This window comes from Amphiura filiformis, unplaced genomic scaffold (genome assembly GCF_039555335.1).
Source record: "Amphiura filiformis unplaced genomic scaffold, Afil_fr2py scaffold_180, whole genome shotgun sequence".
NCBI lineage: Eukaryota > Metazoa > Echinodermata > Ophiuroidea > Amphilepidida > Amphiuridae > Amphiura > Amphiura filiformis.
Genome location: NW_027305644.1, coordinates 101,519 through 127,817, shown reverse-complemented (window position 1 = coordinate 127,817; position 26,299 = coordinate 101,519). Strand labels below are relative to the sequence as shown.

Here is a 26,299-nt window from a genome sequence, read left to right as displayed (position 1 = left end):
TGTAGATTTTATATAAGTACAATGCCAACATAATGCTCATTTTTGGCCCCTCATTTTTGGCACACTTCTTTTCGTTAAACGTAACAAAAAATCCTTGGGCCAAACATTTTTTTTATTAATTTTTAAAAACTAAATAAAAATATCTAGGAGCCGTGTTTTCTATTTTTTTTAATTTTGACCAACTTCACCAAAAATATTTTAAATTTGGGCGAAATCTGGCTTTTGAATGGTTTTTTTTTTAATAATCATTTTTGACCATTTTGGTGCAAATTTCAAAAAGTTGGTCAAAATTCAAAAAAAATAAAAAACGGTTCCTATGTATTTTTATCTAGTTTTTACAAATTAATAAAAAACACCCACTCCCTCCTGGCTAGGGTCTTAACCAGGATATCAAAGTTACCCGTCCAATTTGGACCCAAGAATTTTTGTTACGTTTAACGAAATAGAAGTGGGCCAAAAAACCCGTTTTGGGGGATTCTGGGCCAAAAATGAGCAAATTTGACCTCACAGATGAATTTATCAAATCTTTTCCATTCTAAATATGTATACTTTTATATGAAGACTGTAGTGGATAATGTGCTCAAGTGCCATTTTTTCAAAAATAACACATAACACAACACAAAAAATTAAAATTCATATCTCAAGTACCCCAATTGACACCCCATTGTTTATTAACAATGCTGCATTGCAGTGGAAGTTGTACTCAAGTACATCCTTGTAGTGGAAGATGTGGTCAAGTGTGCAGTAAGCCAATCAGTCACCCAGAAAATAGTCACATGACATGCACTGATGTGCATGTATGGTTTTGCTTAGCTTCTATAAGCAACAACATACACACAACATCATGGAAGATAGAGGAGGAGATGATTTTGGCAATGTGTTGCAAGAAAATGTCAACAGAAATGTGGGTAAAAGAAGGAGAAGTGATCCAGAACAGTGGAAGAAGGTTAAAGTTAAAACATTGAGAGATAAAGGTATGTACTTTTTTTTCTAGAGTTTATTGTGCAAGTTTTTTTTTTTTTTTTTTTTTTTTTTTTTGGTTTTAGAAAGATTGAATTAAAATTGACAGATGTGTAAGTAACATTAGTCATACTATTTTTGGAAAAGTTCTTAAACATGCTCAACTTTTGAAACTCTTGAAAATGGTGCATATATATTAAATACATGTTTTGAAACTTTTTTCCAAATTTATGAATTTTATTTGTAAAATAACAAGTTACTTTTCGTTTCTTTCACAGAGTCCAAAATATAGTCATGTTAAAAAAGTGTTAATAATGAGTGATGTATTTTTGGTTATATACAAGGCCTATAAGTATGTGATAATCATAACTGTATATTAAATATTTCATTATCAATAAAATAATTAAAGCAAAATAAAAATATTAAAAAATAATGAAAACATGGACATGAAATGTTAACAGTGCATGCTCAAGTCACTTGGGCCGGTATTCACAAAAGGAGACTAACTTTAGTCCTGGACTAAATCGGAGGTTTAGTCCAGGACTAAAGTTATTTGGTATTCACAAAAGTGGACTAGGCTTAGTCCTGGACTAAAATGATGCAAAAACGGCACCAAGTCCACTGAGAGGGCAGGTTTAACTTGTGGACTAAGGCCGGTATTCACAAAAGGAGACTAACTTTAGTCCTGGACTAAATCGGAGGTTTAGTCCAGGACTAAAGTTATTTGGTATTCACAAAAGGGGACTAAGCTTAGTCCTGGACTAAAATGATGCAAATAGGCCACCAATTTTAGTCCACTGAGAGGGCAGGTTTAACTTATGGACTAAGCGGTAACCGGTGGCTGTGAAATAGCAGTTTTGGGCACTTTACTAAGCATTTTGTTGAATAAAAATACTGTCAGGGGCAAACAAAGTGATCAGAACTTTCAAACTTACTGCAGCTTTGTAAATGTTATGAAAGGTCGCCTTGGAACCTACGTAAATAAGTTTATAGGCCGAGTTTAGTTCACCAAACCGGGAATCGGGCCGCGAAACTACAAGAAAGGCTGAAATTTCCGGTGAGTATTGTGATTATTTGTTCATTTTTTATTTAAAAAACGAATTAAAACATTAAAGGACATCATCTGTGACGAAACATCATTAACATGTAAATTAGTAACGCCCCGCCCATCAACAGTTCCCGGAAGTGCTTTATTAATGCCCGTAATTAATTGGAATTTTGACATGTAGCCATACACCTTTCGCCACATTACTCGGGTCGGGTAAAAATGCCCAATTTTTCCATCTAAAAATGCATTTTGTATATTTTTCGTTCGTGAAAGATTTAACGGAGACTGTGGTCTGCAAAGTAATGAAGCATAGACGTGAATTAGTAGCCAGGTATGCCGTAACCAGAGCTATTTTCAACCTTAAATTTTCATGCCACGTAAGCTTACGGGTTACGCATGTACGTAGGCCTATATGTCCTGATGTATTCATGTATTTGCCATACATCATGAAATGCTAGCCTACATGTATAAACAAGTCATGGTGTAAAGGTAAACACTTGATCACGGCGATCAGAAGGACATCATGGTTACTATTGGTTAGGTTAACTAGTCCTAGTGTACAGTCTGATTTAGACCATGTCGCAGCGCGATGCGATGACATCGCTGATGCTGCGATACTTCTATGTCGAAATCTGACTTCTGAGCAGCACGGTTTTTACAAGCTTGCATGCTCGACGGTGAAAGTTCTCATCGTGCAGTGGAAATTTCGTTGGCGATGAAAGTTGAACTTTCTTCGCATCGTGGCCATGCTGCATGCATGCATGCTTGTGATTGGCTGCTTGAAAATCAAGGTCTGCAGAATGACTATAAAAAGGAGATGCAGACCCCACGCCCACATGCTTATAAAACATCACAGCATCGTGCGATGAAATTAAATTGAACATTTTATTTCATTGTGTGATGCCGCAATGTTTTAAAAGCATAGCATCATGCTGCGATGTGGAGTCTGAATCGGACTTTAGGGATGTCCTTCTGATCGCCGCGATCCAACGGTTTGATTTACTGGTATAAAGCCATATAAAGCAGTGCTGGACTGCTGGTACAGTAGTGATCACCCAGGCTTTAAAGCATTATCCACCCTGATGTGGCAGTGACGTTGGGCGCAGCTACAAATCGAAAGTGTTTGCTCAAAGTGCTGCTGGCGTACACACGCACATGCTTAAAGACGCTGCATAGATGCACATGCGAAACAGCTGCCTTCAGCGGTGTCCGAGTGCTCTTGCTCAAGTTCCCGTAAAAAGTTTAGGGTTATGCCATGTTGGATTTAGTAGTGGCAGACTCGAATCAATGCATTCACGCGGTTTAGTCACCAGCGTATGGATAAATCGCCCTTCTACGTGTGTAAACATCCAGCGGGATTAAGGTTGCGCACAAGACTACAGGTCATGACTTGTTACCTTGCTTGACCGGCGAATGAGGTGTTGATGTATTAAATAATTGATTTGACCAATCAGAGCCTTGTTTATGCTAAAATAGTGCCAAATCTCAGACCGCTGAAGATTCTGCTGGATTTCGTAGTGGCATATTCAAATTTCTTGAAGTTTAGTGAATCTAGCATATTTGGTGGAATAAATTCGCACGAAGCGCGCACAAATTTGCACTTTTGAGGTTAAAATGGCCAAATATGAGGTTCGTGTGTAATTACGCTCACACACGCTTGTACATACTCGCACGTACACTTGCGCACACGAGTGCGTACCCACAATAACTTTGCGCACACAAGTGTATGTACCCACAATAACTTCGAGTGCATACCCACAATAAATGCATACTGGCGGTACCCAAAATAACTTGCAGGGGTGTGTGCGTACACAAACACTTTCAGATACACACATACCCGGGGATAGCACAACAAGAATGATATGTAACATAGTGGCCGGCATGCTGGGCCGGGGGCATACTTCATGCAGGGGACTTGTAACAAAATGCCCATGGCATTGGTGTGCAGGGGATGGGGTGTATATAAAAGTGGGTGTACTAAATAAATCCTGTGGATGTTACAAATATTTTCCACAAGGAGCAGTGGCAGTGCCAGGAATTTTTTGTTAGGGGAGCATTGGGGGCAAAATGAATTTCAGGGGCAAATTGGCAAGTTTTGCGCAAAATTGCCGCATAAAAGTGGGAATTTACGTGATTTTGGTGGTTTTGCCTCAAAAGTGGGGGGCAAGAAAAATATTGGGGGGCTAATTCCCCCTTGCCACCCCCTCCCCGTAGCGCCGCCACTGACAAGGAGAGTATGAATTTTAAATAGAATGAACGCATTAGGCAGCTCCATTGAATTTCATGTACACCCTCTGATAAAGATTCAGCATCTGAGAGAGTGTGAGTTTCAATTTTTCAAAATCTTTTACAGGGGGAGTGTGGACTTTAAATGGCTTAGCTAGCCCAATATTACTGGTATTTGGTTTATTTCAACTTTTACAATAACAAAATGTCTCAATTACAAGTTCAATTTCATGAAAAAACAGTATAAAACTTGCTAGTGCTACTAAGTAGGTTTTCAAGATAGGACAAATGTTCAAATATTTGAAGATGTTATCTATTTCTGAAATGTTGCCATTTTGTTTTCAGTTGTTTCAGAGGTGTGAGACATTGGTTGTACTGAAAGCTACATTGGTTTGGGTTGCACTGAAAACTGGAAATTACGGCCTGAGCTGTAACCTGAATCTATAAATGGTGAGTCTTTTTTAACATGTTTAATAGAATGTAAGAACAATGGAAACTTGATAAAAGGATGTCAATTCTTTAAATTTTGAGAAATCTAGAAATTTGCATGATTTGAAACCACATAGCCTCATGCACAGTCCACTGTACGCTAAGACACACCCCACTCCAAATGCCCACCCCATACCAGCATAGCCACCTTTTCAACATCACCTGTGAGCATGCACACATACATATGTACACACCCTACCCACAGTAATATTGGGCTATTCCATTTAAAATCCACACTGCCCCTGTGGAAGATGTTAGAAATTTTCAAATGGAATGAACACATTTGGCAGCTCCATTTGAATTCCATTTGATTCAGTATGAATCTTCCATAGAAGGAGAGTGAGTGTCAAATAGTGTTGGTTAATGTGCTAATTCCATTTGAAATTCATACTCCCCCTGTGGAAGATATTTCTAAATCTTCAACAGGTGGTGTGTGGACTTTGCCCAATGGCTTAGCCCAATATTTAAAATTGGGCTTGGTAATACCATACTGCTTATTTGGTTAACTTTTATAATAACATGTCTGAATTCCAAGTTAAATTTCATGACAAACTGTCAAGAAACTTGGTTTCAAACACAGGAAAAATGTTAATTTTGTGTTCAAAATGTTTGAAGATGATATCTATTTCTAAAATGTTGCTATTTTGTTTTCAGTTGTTTCAGATGTACCGTGAGACATTGGTTGAACAGAAAGCAAGAAATTACAGCCTTAGCCTAAATCCACAAATGGTGAGTTTCTTTTAACATGTTTAATACCAATGTTACTTGCAGACTTGTAGTATTGGGACCCGTCATGAGTACGGGTACGGGTCCCAAGCCATGAGTACGGGTACGGGTACAGGTCCCAGACCACGGGTACGGGTCCCAGGCCATGGGTACGGGTATGGGTCCCAAGCCATGAGTATGGGTACGGGTCCGAACCCAAAATAGGGTGTGAGTACGGGTACGAGTACGGGTCCAGAGCCATGAGTATGGGTACGGGTACAAAAATTGGGACTCGAATACGGGTACGGGTCCCAGTATGGGTACGGGTACGGGCCATGGGTACGGGTACGGGTCCTATTATGGGTATGGTTATAAACAAAGCTATTGTTATTGGTGTAAACATTAATTTATTAGCAATACCTTGCTGTAAATACACTCTTTGATGTCATTTATGCCACAACAAATGAATAAAACTACATTCCGCACCAAAAAAATTAGAGAAATTTATTACATCATAATCACACAACATACATCTTAAGTTGCTATGTGTGCCTTGAGTTGCTGAGACATTTTTATTTGCTAAGAAGTACTCTCATTTACAGAAAGTTGCAAAACTGTTTTTTAGGAATTAATCAAGTACAAAAAGAGATGTAATATTGATGGTTTTAGTGAATCTAGCTTAAAGGTGGCATATTTGGGGATGCAAAATTCATGCAAATGTCTTTGTATGGACACACATACTGCACAATACTAATTTCAACATACATTTAGCAGTGATATAGCATTCAAGTTATTATTTATCTCAAAACATCAATTGGATCTCAAAGTTGATCCAAAATTGGTAGACTTAATTAATTGTCAATTTTCCAAGTACATGGCGGAAAGTGTTCACTGCTCACCAGTCATATTATCATGTAGTTCTTCACGTGTGTACTTGTGCATGTAGGGTAGTGTGTTCGGATGGGGAATATTAAAATGATGAATAAAAGCTATGAACACGATAACTTGAAATTCACCACAGAAACACAATTTCTTGAAATGTTTTTCCAGTTTGTTGCATTTTGCTGTATCAGTCAGAGTATGTAATTTATGTATGGGTGGCATAAAGTGTGCACATCAGGCTGGAGGCTGTCACAATGTAGGTATCTACACTGTATGTAGCCACAGATATTGATAACAGTGTTGATATTGATGTAGCATACACATTTTGTGTAGCCAGGGCCATATTTACCCTTTTCATGGCCCTGGGCCAGGCTACAATTTAGGGCTCTGGCTTAATGTGTTACTCCTCACCCAACCCCATCCCATGTAGCCTAGATTTGTTTTGATTATGATCATACATGTAGGACTCACAATGCAGTGGGATTCATGAGTGGGAAGTAAGAGTAGATCTAGCTCTGACTCTCACTTTCCTGCATGCATTTAGCTATGTACTGTATGGTACCCGTACCCATGGGTCACGGACCATGAGTACAGGTACAGGTCCCAGTCCATGAGTACGGGTACGGGTCCGAAGGTACGGGTACGGGTCCGAAGCCAAAATAAGGTGTGAGTACGGATACAGGTACAGGTACAGAGCCATGGGTACGGGTACGGAAATTGGGACCCGAGTACGGGTACGGGTACTACAAGTCTGGTTACTTGTAAGAACCATAAAATCCATAAAATTTTGATATTTCCACTTAGTTGCGGTAATTTTGCGCACATTTGTTGATTTTGCTCCCCTGAAATTCACTTTGCCCCCAAAACCCTAAAAAATTCCTGGCGCTGCCACTGAGTATAATAATTATAAAACATGGTAATCAGATTATTTTGGTACAAAATGAAAACCAAAAAAATCTGACCACCCACAGGAGAAAAAGAAAAAGCCCCAATATTATGAGTTTTTATACCCGCATGCGAAGCATGAACGGGTATATTGCCATTCTGTGGTTTCATCTCCTCCTCCTCCTCCTCCTTCTCCTATCAAACACATCATTCTGTCAAGGCTAGCGCTAAAACTACAAGGGCCCCAGGGCCCATATGTGGTGTACACTTATGGGCCCTACCCCGTGGAAGTGCCTTTTGCCCATCTTGGCCCCAGAGGTCAAAGGTCACGGGCCCCAGGGGCCCAAATGTGAAAATACAAAGCACGCCGTTTCTCATCAAATGAAGCAGCCCCAGGGCCCTGAGTTGGTCCAGTGATAGCCCTAGGGGTACTCTATATTTACAAATATACAAGAGCCCCATATGTTATATATTATGGGCCCCAGGGGCCCAAATGTTAAAATATGGTGCAACAGATTGACAAGCCTAGCTCTAAAAGTACAAGATCACTGGGGATCATATATGGCATATGTATGGGCCCTAAGTTGTAGATGTGCCTTTTGCCCATTTTGGCCCCAGATTTACAAGGCTAGGGGCCCCAGGGGCCCAAATGTTAAAACAAAGGGCCGGCCGTTTCTCAGCAAATAAAGTAGCTACAGGGTTCAGATTTGGTACACAGATAGGTCTTTATTATTATATTGTCATATGTATATATAACCTTCATATGTCACATAATATGGGCCCCAGGGCCCCAAACGCTAAAACATAGGGCCGGCCGTTACTCAGTGAATAAAGCAGCTACGATGCCCAGCTTGAGTTTACTGATAGCACTTGAAAATTATACTTCAACATATGTACATGAGCCCCATAAGTCAAATATTATGGGCCCCAGGGCCCAAATGTTAAAACAAAGGGCCGGCCGTTTCTCATCAAATAAAGCAGCTTCAGGGCTTAGAGTTTGTACACAGATTGCAGCTGAGAATTATATTGTTATATGTACATATGAGCCCCATATGTCACATAATATGGGCCCCAGGGCCCCAAACGCTAAAATATAGGGCCGGCCATTACTCAGTAAATAAACCAGCTACAGTGCCCAGCTTGAGTCTACTGAGAGCACCTGAGAATTATACTTCAATATATGTTCATGAGCCTCATAAATCAAATACTATGGGCCCCACCAGGGTCCCAAATGTTAAAACAAAGGGCCGGTTGTTTCTCATCAAATAAAAGCAGCTTCAGGGCTCAGAGTTTGTACACAGATTGCACCTGAGAATTATATTGTTACTAACACCCACCCCATACACGTAGGACTAAACAGATCCACAGAGAATAGTGTAATTATATTTAGATGACATCAACGTTAAGTTACATACCCATTGGCTGTTCCATTTAATTTACATACTCCCTCTGAAATGGCCACAAAATAGGCTGTTCCATTTAATTTACATACTCCCTCTGAAATAGCTTTCCCATAAGAAGTATATTGTTACTAACACCCACACACCCATCCACCCCATACACGTAGAACTAAACAGACATATCGTATTATATCATAATAGGAAATACCAGCGTGAAGCGTTAAGGCTGTTCCATTTAAATTACCTACCCATTGGCTGTTCCATTTAATTTACATACTCCCTCTGAAATGGCCCCAAAAAGGCTGTTCCGTTTAATTTACATACTCCCTCTGAAATGGCTGTTCCATTTAATTAACATACTCCCTCTGGAATAGTTTTCCCTAATCATATTGCATAGCCTCACTGTGAGTAAGAGATACTGACAACAGCAACCTATGGAGAGTAAGAGAGACGACTCCCCTGAGAGGGGACTTTTTGCAATTTCTTTATTTTAAGTGCTACGACAGTGCAACCTACTTTTAATTCAAGCTTGTGACTTGGACTTTCACTTTTTACACATTTTCTGCCCAATTGGGCGAATTTGTACACAGATAGCACCTGAGAATTATATTGTTACTAACATCCACCCAACCACCACACACACGTAGGACTAAACAGACAGATCCGTATTATAATAGATATATGATGGTAATTGGAAATACCAGTGTGAAGCGTTAAGGCTGTTCCAGTTAAATTACATACCCATTGGCTGTTCCATTCAATTTACATACTCCCTCTGAAATGGCCCCAAAATAGGCTGTTCCGTTTAATTTACATACTCCCTCTGAAATGGCTGTTCCATTTAATTTACATACTCCCTCTGAAATAATTTTCCCCTAATCATATTGCATAGCCTCACTGTGAATAAGAGACTATTACCCATTGGCTGTTCCATTTAATTTACATACTCCCTCTGAAATGGCCCAAAAAAGGCTGTTCCGTTTAATTTACATACTCCTCTGAAATGGCTGTTCCAAGTAATTTACATACTCCCTCTGGAATAGTTTCCCCTAATCATATTGCATAGCCTCACTGTGAGTAAGAGAGACTGACAACAGCAACCTATGGAGAGTAAGAGAGACGACTCCCCTGCGAGGGGACTTTTACAATTTCTTTATTTTAAGTGCTACGACAGTGCAACCTACATTCAATTAAAGCTTGTGACTTTCACTTTTTACACATTTTCTGCCCAATTGGGCGACTTTTTACAATTTCTTTTTAAGTCCTCAGCAAATAAGGACTGTAAGTTTGGGTAAACCGATAACATGCGGGTATAGCCGTATTTGTGTACAAATATATAGCTTTCTAGTTAACTACTCTATTTCTTTCTTTCCTGTTACAGGTATCTTCAAGCATGATGAGTTGTAACATTTGACACCACCAGTTGGACGACTAAAGATGTTTGTGCAAGCTCTCTTCTGTGAATGTTTTTAAAGGAAATCAATGTACAAATGATACATAAAATGTTAAAGAACCACTAAATTTGATATAGATTGCAAAATTGCAGTGAACATTTTTCTGGACCATTCCAGTAAATCAGCATAATCATGCCTCTTCATTTCAAGTGCGTGAAAAATGTTTGTTATTTAATTATTAATACAATTTGAATTTGTATATTTTAATGCAACTTTCTATGGTGGCAGATTAAAGTTTGAAGTTGTTATTATTGATCTTGTTAAGATTAAGCCAAAGCAGATATCCGTAACCTCTTTTCTTGTTGACATTTGTTTATTAATCTTTAGCTGCCCAAAATACATTGTAGTTACTCAGTGAACATTTTGTCTTCGCCATGGTAGTACAGGGCGCTATTGGGTAATATTTGGGATCTAGTTTTGCTACATTATGATTAGTGGAACCAATGTTTTTTTTTTGCATCCTTATGCCTCAACTGATAAGACTAGAATTGGTTCTCTGTTTTTTATGCCCCCTGTGCTTCCCATGAGAGGTCGAAGGGTCATAATGGGGCCAAAATTTCAAATTTGTTATATCATGTTGCAATCCATCCCTCAAATTGTTTGTTCCTCTCATTGCTTGGAATAAAAAAAAGTCAACTGTCATTCTGAACTAATGGTTAGTTCAGGAGTTATAGAGTAAAATAGGTCAAAGGTCAAATATCACATGCACAGTGGCCAAATTTTCAAAGTGCACCGATTTAATCACAACTTGTCTCAAAATATTCGTCTGGGCAAACAAAATAGGAAAACAATTCGTTTGAGAAATGTATAACCTCAGAATAGATGAAATCACATGATGAGTCAAAGGTTATGCATTTCTATTTGACTTTGACTGCATAAACTCTGAAGGGGGACATGACTATGAAAATTTGTACCAAAATTGTGAATTAAATATATGTTTGAGATTTCCTATAATAAGGGAGTAATTTGACCTATCTGAATAACTCCTGAACTAAGAAGAATATGACCATTGACTTTTTTATTCCCTGTGATGAGTGGAACAATTTGAGATACATAACAACATGATGGGACTATTTTTAAGTTTTGGCCCCACAGTGACCTTATATTATACATTAGGGAACAACCCAAAAGTTCGATGAAGCCCTATAACGAAAGTCGTTTCGTTAGAAGGCTAACCCCCCTCCCCTCTAACGTAAGTTTTCAAATATTGAAAATTCCAACCCCGGATTCATAGGATACAGGACCATCGCTATGGTGGATGGGGATGTGGAGGAGTGCGACAGTGCAATGATATTGATCACGTTTATGGAAGAAACCAATATTCTACTTTATTTTAAAATATTTTTCTTCATACCTTTTTGGGCACGAAAAAAATTATGACTTGCTGGATTTTCAAATAAAAAAGAATCAAGGTGCGGTACAGCTGATTTAAAAAATGAACTTACAAATTGCAGGTTGCGAGTACTGCACTCTATATCGATTTGAAATTATTTTGAAGCAACCACTGTAAAATGTCAATATCGTACTTCAGAAAATACTAAAATTTTAAAATTATATTTTAAATCCTTAAAAAAAGATCAACTTTGACCGATGTTTTAACTACTTTTTTACAAACGTAATCGGACTTTTTGACCCCTCCCTCCCTAACGAAAGGACTTTCGTTTATAGGGCTTCATCGAACTTTTGGGTTGTTCCCTTATTATCATCAGCAAAATCGATACTTAGAGACATTCCTGTAAAATTTTAGATATTGATGTTCCTGGTAAACATGTTAAAAAACAGAGAGAAAAAAATAATAAAAAAATTAAGAGAAAAAAATGAAAACCATAATAATTTATGTGTGGGTGTGTGTTTATGGCCATTTGAATTTTGGTAAGTTGGGTTACGGGTAACATAATATTAATTTAATATATTTCACGTTTATGAATATTACCGAGGGGACTAACCAGAAGTCGTTATTTGACGTATGACAAAATTGACAGAAATGTTCTGTCCCTATATTTCAAAACAACTTTTTTTTGCTGAAATTCGATTTATCAGAAAGTTTTTGAACTCATCATTGCAAAACAAAACATCTATTTTGGACATAGCAGTTCTGGTTCTAAGCCGTTGTTTAATTATAATATTATGCAATGGTATTTTGTTACACATCTTATTAAGGCAGGGCTGGCAGTAAGTTTTCATAATGATGGTTATAGGGGCCTACTTTGAATTTTGTCCTTATCCGGGCTATGCAATAATTCTGAGCCGGGGGATTTCCAAATGGCGGATCAAGAAATCCCCCCAGTGCATATGCCAAATAAAATTATTTGGAATCTAAATTGGCATATTTAAGCGTTTGCATACTGTTTTCCTAAGCCTTTTTACAGCGTTTTATTAAAAAAGGTGCCCCATGAATGTTGGGCAAAACTCGCTTTCCTCTTTCCCTTATGTCTTGCCAAAAATTGCTTGTGCCCCCATTCAGCTGACCAAAATATCACCCCCCACCATGTTACCCTCCCCCAGAGCTTATAATTATTGCACAACCAGAAAATAGTAGTTTTTTAAATGTAGACATTCCACACGTATGTCTATTGAAAATTTGATGAGCAGGTGGAGGGGAGATGGGGTAAGGGCCAAGAGCCGCCTGACCTCTACTGCAATATACGCTCCCCTTGGGATCTTTTTTTAAATTACTCAGAATTTTAAATCACAACAAAGTAGGCCTATTCCTCTTAACCACGAGAAAGCCCTTTTCTTCCTGCAGTCAGTGCCGCCGAGAGCCATTACCGGTACGGGTCCGGGGATAAAATGATCTTATGTTTTATTTGCTTTTATGCCCCCCCGAGGTATCTTTCTATTTGCTTTTATACCCCGGGCCCCGGGGTATCACCCCCCCCCCCCCTTAACCCTCCTTGTCGGCGGCACTGCCTGCAGTAGATTATACATTACGGGCAATAACCAGGAGCGAATCCAGTTCCCACGGTCCCTGTGATACTCGTATGATTATCTGCCGTTATTAATGCTCGTCGGAAATTTTGTAAAATATGGGATGATTTCTGGGACGCACAAAAAAGTTTCATTTTTCAAAACATATTCGCAGAATGGTGCAAAAAGGTGTTCTTCGTCTAAATCAAGTAAAATAAATGTGCATAATGTGTATATCCGATTATTCATCATGCACGCAATATTACTCGAAATGCTTATTTTGGGAAACAGAAATGATGCGCATATTTTAATTCGGTTTCGGGACTAGTTGTAGGCCCTACGTGTTCCTGTCCAAAAAAGCATGCGAGGGTTTCGCGAAATCGATTTAAAAAGGGTATTTTTGCTCTGAAATGTTGGCAAAATGATATTCAAAAAGGGGAATGTTTTCAAAGTTTGCCAACAAGGATGACCACCCGCGGATACACGGAGTGTGGGGTGCGTACAAAGGGACACTTGTCCATTTCTAAGGCAATTTTGATAAAAATGTTGCAAAATTTTACAACTCCGATCGACCATATACCCCTCGAGCTCATCTCAGAATTGCCAATAGAGGCGTATTTGCCGTGAAAATTGGGGTGGACGAAGCACGAGCAGGAAAAATTTGTCAAACCTGGAACCGCTCCTCCTGGCATGGCAATCCCCTGTTACTGCCCCTCCGCCACTCACTTTTATATACGCTAAGCCTACTAAATAGGATATAGGCCTACTGTATAATGAGTAATTTGTGGAAACATCGTTAATAAACGTAGGGCCTACTTTTACTTGTTTAATGTTACTATTTAATTTTTTTTTGGCAGCCGTTCTTTCAAAATCCCGTTGGCCTTCTTTAATTTAAAAAGAAATTAAAAAGAAAGAAAACACATAAATAGACATAAATATGTATTAATGTATAAATTACAAATAAGTTGTGTACAAGGTGTTTCAAGATTGATTTCCTGTTACATTCTTAATCGGGCTACCATTAAGAAAACCCGCGATCGATGATGTGCGGCCTCTGACGACGCTGTTGCGCATGTGCAGTTCAATTAATCCGTTGATTGACCTTTAGATCTCGCGTTAGTCCAGGCCTAACGCGCAATCTGAAAAGTTAGTCCGTGGATTAACTTTCAGATCGAGAGTTAGGCCTGGACTAGTTAGTCCAGCTTTTGTGAATACCAATTAGTCCTGGTCCGTGGATCATCCTTAGACCAGGACTAACTAGTCCAGGACTAGGGATAATCCAGGACTAAAGTTAGTCTCCTTTTGTGAATACCGGCCTAAGCGGTGACCGGTGGCTGTGAAATAGCAGTTTTGGGCACTTTTTAAAGCATTTTGTTGAATAAAAATACTGTCAGGGGCAAAACAAAGTGATCAGAACTTTCAAACTTACTGCAGCTTTGTAAATGTTATGAAAGGTCGCCTTGGAACCTACGAAAATAAGTTTATAGACCGAGTTTAGTTCACCAAACCGGGAATCGGGCCGCAAAACTACAAGAAAGGCTGAAATTTCCGGTGAGTATTTATTGTGATTACTTGTTCATTTTTTTATTTAAAAAACGAATTAAAACATTAAAGGACATCATCTGTGACGAAACATCATTAACATGTAAATTAGTAACGCCCCGCCCATCAACAGTTCCCGTAAGTGCTTTATTAATGCCCGTAATTAATTGGAATTTTGACATGTAGCTAGCCATACTACCGCCACATTACTCGGGTAAAAATGCCCAATTTTTCCATCTAAAAATGCATTTTGTATATTTTCGTTCGTGTAAGATTTAACGGAGATTGTGGTCTGCAAAGTAATGAAGCATAGACGTGAATTAGTAGCCAGGTATGCCGTAACCAGAGCTATTTTCAACCTTAAATTTTCATGCCACGTAAGCTTGCGCACACTGCGCATACAGGTACGTAGGTATATAGGCCTACTAGACTAAATCCTCCAGTCTCGAATATACGCACGGCCGCTACACTGTGCTGTATACGAGGACTGAACACCAAACGTGTTCTGAGCGTGGAGGACTTTTGAGCTCATTAATAAAACGCGTGCGACTTCGCGCGCTTCGCGTCGCAAGGCGAATTGCCATTTAAGGAAATTTCCGCGGGTAAATTATCTTCCGACTCGCCCGTGAATAAAACAACCGTTTTTAAAGGAATTTTAATGAATTTTAAACTTGTTCTTTTTGTATGATAATTGCTTTCTTTCCTGCGATTTATATTCCCTAGGCCTATCAGTATTATATAATAGTATAAATACTGTTTAGTTTTAAATAGGCATATTGCTTTATTGTTATATTTTCCTTTCACCATTCTGATTCTGTTTAATACTCTGACTTCTTCAATTTTCACTCGGCCATTATGTCGGTCCGGTTTTAATTGGGCATATTTTTGCTTTGTTTTCTTTAAAATTATCCCACGTTCAATTTTGTGGTTCATCATCGTGTTTAACAAATTTCATGCTAATTAAACAGCCCAAACTAACCTGGCCGAAGCCGCCGAACATGAAAACAAATAAAGTGCTTGTGTGTCGCCCGAAGGCTCCATTGTTTTTTGTGTTTTTGTTGTTGTTGTGAAATTGTTGTTTTTTAATGGATGGTAGGCTTGTTTTTATATTTGCAGTTTATAGGCCTACAGTGAACAATATTTATAACACAGTCCACGCTTATATATGCCGCGCCGTAGAGAATGTACAGCCGAGTTACGGTGCACCCACAGTAAAATAGAAAGTCAAATGAAATGTTTTAAATTCCGGTCCCATAATTTTTGTTGCGTGATGATGCGACTTGATCTAATATTTTATTGTATTTCATTCATGTATACAAATTTAATACCGGTACCTGTCAAGACCATGTCAAAATCAGAGAAATGCTTAGCCTTCTTTAACAGTAGATTTTAGAGTTTGAAAAAAAAAAAATCATTTGAGTTTGTTTTATTAAAATGAAAAGAAATTAGAAATATTTGTATTCCCAGGTACATGTACATCATTTGTACATGGTCGTTATTTATCGGGTAATTCGGGTTATTTAGGGGGCTGTCATTTTCTTTGCAAGGGGGTGGGTCATGAATATACTGGAGGGTGTCATAGCAATTTTTGACCAAAAATAGGGGGGGGGGGGTTATAATTTTTTTACACCAAAATTAGGGGGGGTTAATCGGGTTATAGAATTATTAAGGGCTGGTGACCCAAAATTGTCGAGTCAATTTTTTACGACCCCCCTATTGCGAGCTAAATTTTTTACAACCCCCTATTGCGGGTCAAAAATTTTTATGACCCCCTTTCGCCTATACAGACAGAAGACAAATTATTCATGGCCGGAAGTAAGGCGCGGAGCGTACCCAAACAGCAGAGTGCGCGAAACACGTTAACAATTTTGATCGTAAGTGTAAAGAAGGAACGCGGAGCGCGCAAAAATCTTGCATTGTATAACAAAAGATTGCGCACACATTTTGGTTTTGAAGCTAAGGAATGCGCGCGCAGCGCGCAAAAATGTTGAGTCACCAGCCCTTAATAATTCTATAACCCCCCTATTTTGGTTGTTAAAATTTTTTGGTCTAAAAATTCTATGACCCCCCCAGTATATTCATGACCCCTCTTCTGAAGAAAATGACAGCCCCCTTAGTTCCAGTGATGAATAATTTGTAGTCAGTCTGTGTAGGCGGAAGGGGTGCAGGCATAAATATTTTCGACCTGAGATAGGGGGTTGTAAAAATTCAGCCCGCGATAGGGGGGGCATGAAAAAATTTACTCCGGTCACCGACATAATTCATGAGTCATGACCCCGTAGAAAATGACAGCCCCTAAGGGGGGTCATGAATATACTGGAAGGGGGGTCATACAATTTTAGACCAAATATAGGGGGTTATAATTTGTTAACACCCAAAATAGGGGGTTATAGAATTATTGAAGGTTGGTGACTAAAAATGTCCCTTACTACGTTTAGCTATCACTGCTATTAAGACAAACAGCCGGGCGTGTCTGGCATTTTGATAGGTTAAATTTAAATTTTGATAGTTGACTTTCTTTCCATGAAAATAATGGAAAAATGTCATGGATGCAGCTCATGCTAGCATACTAACGCTCGGGGGGGGTGAATATGCTAGGACTTTTAGTATACGGTACTACAGTCATGACTTACTAGTATATTTTAGGCCAAGGGGCTAACGTAGGGCAGGGCCTAATTATAGTCCAAACCTCATACGGGCATGACGGGAGAGGAGAGGACATCATGTTCAACTATAGGCCACAATTGAATTGTTGTCATGTTTTTGCTTACCATTTCTCTTTTGTAGGCCTGCAGCTTCTGACATGATGACACATTGTATACTCATGCGGTACATGCCATTGGCGGCATTGGTGCTTGTTCAGTCAGATCTCGGCAAATAGTACTCATGTCCATGTCCATGTCACAGTCAGAATACACAGTCAATAATAATGATGACATGGCCATGGTAACACTGTCAACATCAGCGTAAAACTCCAGTCAGTGCCAGTACCATGTCCATGAGTATACCTCATGACTTTGGACATGTTGGAAGTTGGAACTAGCATGTACAATCTCGGGCAAAAATCATGACATCAGGCACAGTCTAACAGAAAAATTATAAAAGCAAATCAACTGCTTTCTCCAGGTTAGCCTCGGGCCTAGGCCTCGCTGTGCTACGGCTATCCGCTAAATGTTTTGTTGGTACAACATTCTGCATGAATGATGGAGAGTCTTGCATGGAAGTCTCAGAGTTTTGATCATTACATGATTGCAGTGACACGATATTTTCAAGTAGCAGTATTCTATTCTCTTAGCAAGTCAGATGCTAGGCCTGTCTACAAGTACAATCAATCATTCAATGTGATGCCATGTATGCCGTGACATAGGCTTCATGGCCTAGTTGGTCAGAAGTAACACGGTTTGCATGTATGCACATGGTCATGGTGCATTGAATTGTCCGTTTTTGCACGGCAACTTGAGATGCAGACAGAAAGACACAGTCACTGCCACAAGAATGAACTTGTTTTATACTAGAATAGAGTTGATTAAAATTGTCGTCACTCAGCTGGGCTCAGACAGTACGTAAAAACAACATCATCACCATGACATGTAATAAAACATGTAAAAGTATAGCATAAGCATAGTGTACACACATGCACATTGCGGTTGCACAGACATGACACAGCAGCACTCCCGGCAATACTATCACAGATTCTTCCAAATTAGATTATGTAGGCCTACAACTCTTTCTTCACTTCCAGTTTAGTCCAAGCGATGTTTGAACACTTGCCGTTCATTATACCTTGTTTATTATTCCACAAATCGGTATATCCTGTCCAAAAATGTGTCTTCCACACGGCGCCGTGGTTGAATGTCGGCATCGGTGTTTAAAATTCCGACGAAATGGCGCTGATTTGAGTGATCTCTGGCTATATTCCATATATGGACTGTATAGGTCCATATATGGATAATAGGCGCGCTGAGATTTCAACGTACCAATTAGAGTTGCATTTTGCGCGACCCTGTATATACAGGGTCGCGCATGAAAAGTCCTCCATAAAAATGCACGGATCGTTCTCAGGCCTCGAACGAGCCGCCGCCATGTTTGTCCGCCATTTTGCGAGTGAGAGGCCAGGGACTCAGGCTAGGTATATACATGTATGTCCTGAATGCCAGACGACTCGCCCCAACGGACAACTCGCCCCAACGGACAACTCGCCCCAACGGACAACTCGCCCCACGTACCCACGGACAACTCGCCCCTGCAATAATAAGTATACGCAGAGACTTTTTCTCTAGCATACGTAAAAAGAAGGTTTTATCACACTGCTACAGGGATAAAACAATGGTATGTCAACAATTATATGAACATCATATATTATTGGCAATATTTTGTTATGATTATTGCTGAAAATTCCGGCCAAATTTGACAACTTAGTACATGATAGTCCACGAACGGAAATTCGCAAAATCATGTCAATCGGCATTCAGAAACATCAGCAGAATAGGCCTACACGCACTCAGTAGTAATTAAATGTTTCATAATAGGGTACCTGCAGGTAATATGGGACCATTAAGGACGTTTAGCTTATGTATATAAAAACTATAGAAGATATGCCCAAAAGAGATTGTTATGATGAACAACCTGTCCTTTAAGATTAATAAAACAGGCAATGTTATCTTGTTTTTATGTTTGTTTGGACGCTATGACGTCAAAATGACGTCATCGTCAAGTGTCCCATATTACCTGCATATGCAGGTAATATGGGACACTGTGTTATCTCTATGGTGAAAATCAAAATGTTCAGAAAATCACTCTTTTGTTCTAAAAACATTTTTGTTACATGATTTTGAATGTTAAATGCAAATTTCAACAAGAAAATTCAATTTTCTAAATAGTTTTGCTTTTCGCATTGACAATGCACACAATTTCCTATGTGTCCCATATTACCTGCACCCATTCAGTTGAAAATCAGAGAAAATAATCATTTATAAAAGGAAAGTGCCACTTTTCAGTGGAATTTTACCTGCTGACAAGCTTAACCCATCACCTAAAGATCATAAAAAGTGACAAATGCACCCTCAGTACCAGAGTATTTGGATACACAATCATTAAATGTGGCGTCATTGATTTTATATCAGGCCAAAAAACGACGTACATTTTGGGCAATTTCACTCTTTTGGCATTGATTTCCAAGAGTTTGATACACAGACTCCAAAACTGCATTTCTAGAAGCACAATTGATGTCTCTAAACACTTAACAAATCAACTTAAAGTGTGTACCTTCTCTAAGCTACTTTTTGTTAAAATGAAAACAGGTGTCCCATATTACCTGCTGTCCCATATTATATACCTGCAGCTACCCTACTAAAGTAAAATAGAAAACAGCATACCAATTAATATTCTTGGGTACGTCAAGTCCAAAAGTTGTAAAATTAAGCAAAATTGACGCCAGAATTTTGATCACCCGGATGATCACCGTACAGCGAAACCTGTCGAATTCCACTACCATGGCACTGGCCAAACTGCCGTCGATCGCGTCGTTCTTTGCATGTTTTTCACTGTTTTAATAGCGTAATTATTTTCGTTTTATAGTGCATGACATTGTGTGGATGTGGAGGATAAAGCCACGGAGGCTTACCTGATATAATTATGCCTTGCAGAGTTAAAGAATCCACCGTAAAGTGGCCTACTCATGTACGGCCGGGTTTAAGCTTTACCATAGAAATTGTAGAAATAAATTTTCCGAAACATCTACCCTAAAGCTTTTCCGTATGTACATAAATGTGTTTGTTTCTCACTCTCTCTCTCTCTTGATAGTTGTCTATATGAAAGGAAATATTCTGATGAAGAATAGAGTGAATCATTGGGGTGTTTCTTTTTCTTGCAATATCTGTATTCATGATCTAAAAAGTTATCATGGTGATGATTTTCGATATTTCTGCCTATAACAGCTTTCAACAGCTGTACTCGATCCAACCGCGATCGTATATCGCGTATTTCAAACTACAATGCGAACGCACGACCTTGGATACAATGCTAACCAATCATGAGTGCGTTGGCATGGTTGGATTCACTTTCGCGTTACTCACGCACAGTCGCACACGCTGGCGTGATCACGCAGTGTAGGCAAAAATTCGTAACGTTATTAAAAGCTGCGTTCATTCAATTGGAATTCCCACTATAATTTAGCATCATCAGACATGACATGAAAAGTTTTGTTTCATCGTTCCTCCGTAATAGTATCTTGTTGCTTCGAGATGTCTTGACTGCGTTCCATAAAGATATGTCGTTGCCTCATGATAATATCCCCGAATCAATAATATCATGTTTCCTTGAGATGTTCCCTCATAATTAAGACATTCCTTCAAGATTAAATCCGCCAGCATAAAATCTCTTTCCCTCGAGATCGGGCTCGAGATATTATCTCATTTCCTCAAGATATCAAGTCATTCCCGCTGTTTCCTCTATAATCATTTAGAGCCTTTGAGATAGTTCGATCGATCTTTACAGGTTGCCGGTGACCACTCATACAGTATGGCCCCTTCAAACCCGCAACCTCTGGGTCGCACCAGTCGAACGCCCTATCGATTGAGCTATAATTAAGTTAACTGCTAAACAATTGATATCTTGAGGAACAAGAATATCTTGAGGGCCCATTTGCATCAAGGGAACAAGATAATATGTCTCGAAGGGATAAGATCTTGAGGCCTGGATCTTGAGGAAATGAGAAACTGGTGGATCAACGTCTAGGCCAGGCTTCCTCAAATAGATTTGTTGAAGCGCCACATGAAATAAAAAAAACTGCAAAGCGCCACTCATTCACTCAATGGCTGCGAATTCGCGGGAGGAGTCAGAGGGGGGTTTTCCCCCTCTGAAGCTATCGATTTTTTTTAATTTGAGGTGCAAATGACGCCATTTGGTGCAACATTTTGTACTATTTTAGCCTGTCTTTACAAGGATAACATGGGAATCGCATTGTTTTTTATTTATTTTAAAAAAATCTAAACGGCGCCGTGCGCCACTCGGGAAGCCACGGCGCGCCACATGTGGCGCGCGCGCCGCTATTTGCGGAGCCCTGGTCTAGGCGTTGTGCCTGGGACGTGCGTATAGCACCATGTACATGCTAGTATATAAAATCACTGCACTTTTTATTCCTAGCTCAAGATATTCGTTCACTCTCGGGCAAGATATATTACTATACATGTATAAAGGAATTCCAATTTGATATTTTTCAAATTTTTGATATAACAGTCCTCGAAGTAAATTATGTAAATCTAATGACATATTCTTAAAGTGTACCGGTATGTAGCAGGGTGGAAAAGCCGACGGTCAATTGAAAATTTTGACCTTTCATATTGAAGATATGGATTTTTTTCCCAAAAAGACTTAATTTGTTTTGGTGTTTTGGGAAAAAAAATCCATATCTTCAATACGAAAGGTCAAAATTTTCAATTGATCGTCGGCTTTTCATCCCACCTACATACACTTTAAGTATAAATCATCAGATTTATAAAGTTTACTTCAAGTACTGTTAAATATCAAAATATCAATTTTAATGATTTGCCATAAAATGTGTATTAAATTGCGAATTTCAAAAATCTAAATTATTTGATATCAGAATGACATTCTTCATATTCAGAATGCAATTCGAAATGTCTGATGTGCTCCAATGTCCCACAATAGATACTGTCCAAACGTTCATACCCCGCAGCCCTTAAGCCCGGTTATCAAGGTGGTATAAATTAAGTTGCTACCTCATGATTTAATCCCCCCAGGATAAAATCTTATTCCTTCAAGATAATCTATCCCCTTGCATTCCCTCTATATAATCATTTTGTGCCCTCGAGATATCATGTGTCGTATGGTGGGACCCCAAGATAGTGGGAGTACATTTTTCTCTCCACTTTCAGATTTAACTTGTTGGTACAGAGCTATTTGTCCAATTGCATCAAGTTTGCGCTCATTATACAGCTTGATTATTCAAATATGTTTCATAATTAGAAATTATCATTTGTTTAATTAGTGAAAAATATTAAAATGTTAACGAGGATAAACCTTGAGGATAAGCGGTAGAGGATCTCTATGGGAAATGTTGTCTTATAGAATTTTTTTATTTTATCATTGCCAAATTCTGTGCTATACATGCAAATCGTATCTCAAATCAAAGCTTTGTTCATTCATTATTCATATTCAGCTATTGGTTTGATCTATTTCGTGTTTACAAGTACTGACTGAGAACCGCAAGTCTTAGTCATAAGATCCACAATTTTCCCCTATTCACTACACACAAATGCCAATATTTTCAGTCACAATATGCGTTTTGGCTTTAAATTGTTGTACCGGTATGAGTATTATACACTCTAAGATAGGAAAAGTATACATTTTTGGAAAGCGTTTTACCCCAGGAATCCAAATATACAGTTAAAATAGTAGGATACACTCTAAAGAAAATATTTTCAAAAATGTAATCAACATTTACTGCGTAAAGTTATGTACATTTTCACACCCTGCATCACCACATTGGTCAATCATAACCACTGATAAAATGTAGCAAAAATATACATTTTATGAAGCTCATAGTGTTGCCTGCCACAAAATTAGATTCAGTAGCAAATGCAATAAATTATCAATTTTCTAGTAAAATAATTTTTTTTCATGATATCACCCCTAGATATGTTTTCTTAAATGTACACACCCTGTATACCAACATCAATTTTTCATTGTTGGATTCTTTGAAACATATGCTTTCCAAAAACGTATAGTTATGTTGGTGTGAGATGTTTAGGGAACAACCCACAAGTTTGATGACGCCCTTTAAACGAAGGCCCTTTCGTTAGGGAGGGAAGGGGGGGTCAAAAAGTCCAATTACGTTTGTAAGTAGTTAAAACATCGGTCAAAGTTGATCTTTGTTAAAGATTTATCGTATTATAATTGTCACATTTTAGTACCGTATTTCCTGAAGTATGATATCGATATCCCGGATTGACATTCAGTGGTTGCTTTTTATGATAGTCCTAATTTTTTTATGAAGAAAAATGTTTTAAAATAAAATACAATAATTTCTTAAACGTGATCAATATCCTAGCAATGTTGCACCCCTCCACAACCCCATCGACCATAGCAATGGCCCTGTGCCCGATGAATAGGAATTGAATTTTTTCGATATTTGACACTTATGGGAGTGGGTTAGCCTTCTAACAAAAGGACTTTTGTATAGGGCTTCATCAAACTCAAATATTTCAAATATTTCAGACATATTTTACACATAGGCCATGGTCGCACTACACATGAGAGAGTTGCACATCACATTCTGACTTCATTGAAGGAACATGGGCTTGATTTTAGTTTCAGTTGGAATGTGATTTTTTGAAATAAAGAAAGCTTTTAATTCGAGCTTCAGTTAAAATGAATTCAACAAGATTGGATGTTGTCATCCATCAAAATCGTACAAAAGTACAGAAATGGTTTTTGTACTCAATAAGAGCCCACCGGTTATCTTAATTTAGATAACCGAGACATGGATCCAAGTTCGGATTCTATGTTGTATATTAATGTATGCACACTTGCATGAGAGATCCGAGAGGATATTCGTGCGGTTTGATTTTACGGAATCAAACTAAAGTGTTTATAGGCCACGTTTTATGCATGTAGGCTTTTTATTAATATGGTACGAAAGACCAGAGATGGTAGTCGTATATAAATATTATGAGCTTACAATAGCTTTCGCACGTACGAGAGATCCGATATGGATATTTGTACTGTTATACTTGGTCTTTTATTAATGTACAGAAAAGGTACATAGATGCGACATGTCGAATTTATTTATGTTGAATTCTAAGCATGGGTCATAAGAAAAATCTAGACCTACATATACAGAGCAACTGACGAAGGAAAAGATTCCAGAAACGTGTTATTGCTTAACAGCCTGCATACAACTGGCAAAACACGTCTTGCTAGCTGTATGCTTTCTAGCAACGGTTTTTAGCTTGTCCTAAATTGGATAAAATCAAGTTGATTACCGTTATGAGTGGGAACTTTGAAAAAGCTCTAGAGACAAGAGATTGTATTAGGGCTTTAGCGGTTTACCGATCTTTCTAGCCCTGCGGGGCCTATATAAAACAAACTCACTTGGAGTGTTTAGTCGACGTATGGGAGTCGCCGGCCTCGGGCCTGCCGGCCCTGCGGCCTTGCTGTTTTTAGTGTTAATGTACAATTTTTAGTCTGCTGACGCAGACATTTTTACTAAAAGATAGTGAAGTGTTCAATTGGTTGAGTAGAAGATTATTTTGGAAATTTGGAAAGAATTTGAAAGTTTTGAAGGATTTCGAAACAAAATAGGCTTAATTTAGAGCCTTGAATATTTGGATGGTTTATTTTAATAAAGACAATTTTATATGCATGTCTGAAGTAATACTACTAAGTTTTGAGAGATATGAGTAGTATTCGGTTTCTTAATTTGGATAACCGAGACATGGATCCAAGTTCGGATTCTATGTTGCATAATAATGTATGCACACTTGCATGAGAGATCCGAGAGGATATTCGTGCGGTTTGATTTCACGGAATCAAACTAAAGTGTTCAACATGACCATATATAGCTATACTACTATTCTAATTCAGAATATATAAGTGGTATATTTTGTGAAACACGTATACTTTCCTTAGACATGTTGAAGAAAGTAGTGTTTTTGTTTTGTATCAAGATTCGTTTTAATTAGTTTCACAAGGTGAGACATATTTTGGATATTTTCTTTTATAATTTACCCCTTTATGGTTTTGATTTTGGACTGGAGGCAGGTTTCTTCCAGGGCCCGTAATTCTTATAATTTTGGGGGACGGTATATACGTAATCAATACCTTCCATTGAGTTATCACTGGGGCGAGTTTGTATGTGGGGCGAGTTGTCCGTTGGGGCGAGTTGTCCGCGGGGCCAGTTGTCTAGCGTTGGGGCGAGTTGTAATTGGGGCGAGTTGTCTGGTTTCCGTATGTCCTGATGTATTTGCCATACATCATGAAATGCTATTGTCTGTCCAAATAACTTAGACACCCGGTTTTTAGGATATATTTCGAAAAGTTTTCACTTTGGCAAAAAGTCATGAAAGAAAAGTTGCTAAACACGGTCAGACCTAACAGAAATTATTAGTAAAGCGATGAAAAATATTCTTCCTTGTCTACTTTTATTCAATTTTGACCAATTTACAGCAAGATATCTGGGTCCAGCCGAATATTCCTAATGACTTGAAACTTTTGATGGGATAATCTATTTACAGTAAGGGGTGTTTGAACATTGCAGTCATGCATATTGATCAGTGATGACACCCTTTTTCTTTGATCCTTTTACTAATTCACAATAATGGCGGTCTACTCAAATGCATTCAACAAAAGCATGTTTGCAATCACCGCGAGAGGTCGTCTCACACGCATAACAAATACACTACGATCAAATAGGTTGATGACAATATTTGATTGAATGGACTGTGGATTTCGGTGAAGGACACCGGTTCAAATCCTTTGTTTGGAGCCAATCAATAATTTCATGCACAACCTCTATAACTCAAAAGATGTCACAGTTGGTGCATTATAACAAATGATAGGGCAAGTTACTGTGCGTCTGGAGTGTATTGTGAATTATACTCCTCACCAATAACATTAGAACATTCATAGGGCATAAAATTTGTATTTTCTTGGAATTGGGCCAAGCCAAAAGCATGCACAGAACAAGATTTAAATACCGCCGGAATTGTTGTAATTGGTTGAGGGACAACTGGGATCACTGCGTTAATACACTAAGAATAAATATACCAATAAGAAACACT

The 26,299-nt window shown here is 38.6% G+C and overlaps 1 protein-coding gene across 1 annotated transcript in view; it reads left to right on the top strand.

The window, feature by feature from the left end:
• Positions 1-618: 618 nt before the first annotated feature.
• The window catches only part of LOC140145242 (uncharacterized), a 44,538-nt gene continuing 18,857 nt past the window's right edge, over positions 619-26,299 (top strand). The window contains exon 1 of the mRNA XM_072167011.1: positions 619-974. Within this exon, the coding sequence (XP_072023112.1) occupies positions 800-974 (175 nt within the window). The 5' untranslated portion in view covers positions 619-799. The remainder of the gene's footprint in view (positions 975-26,299) is intronic.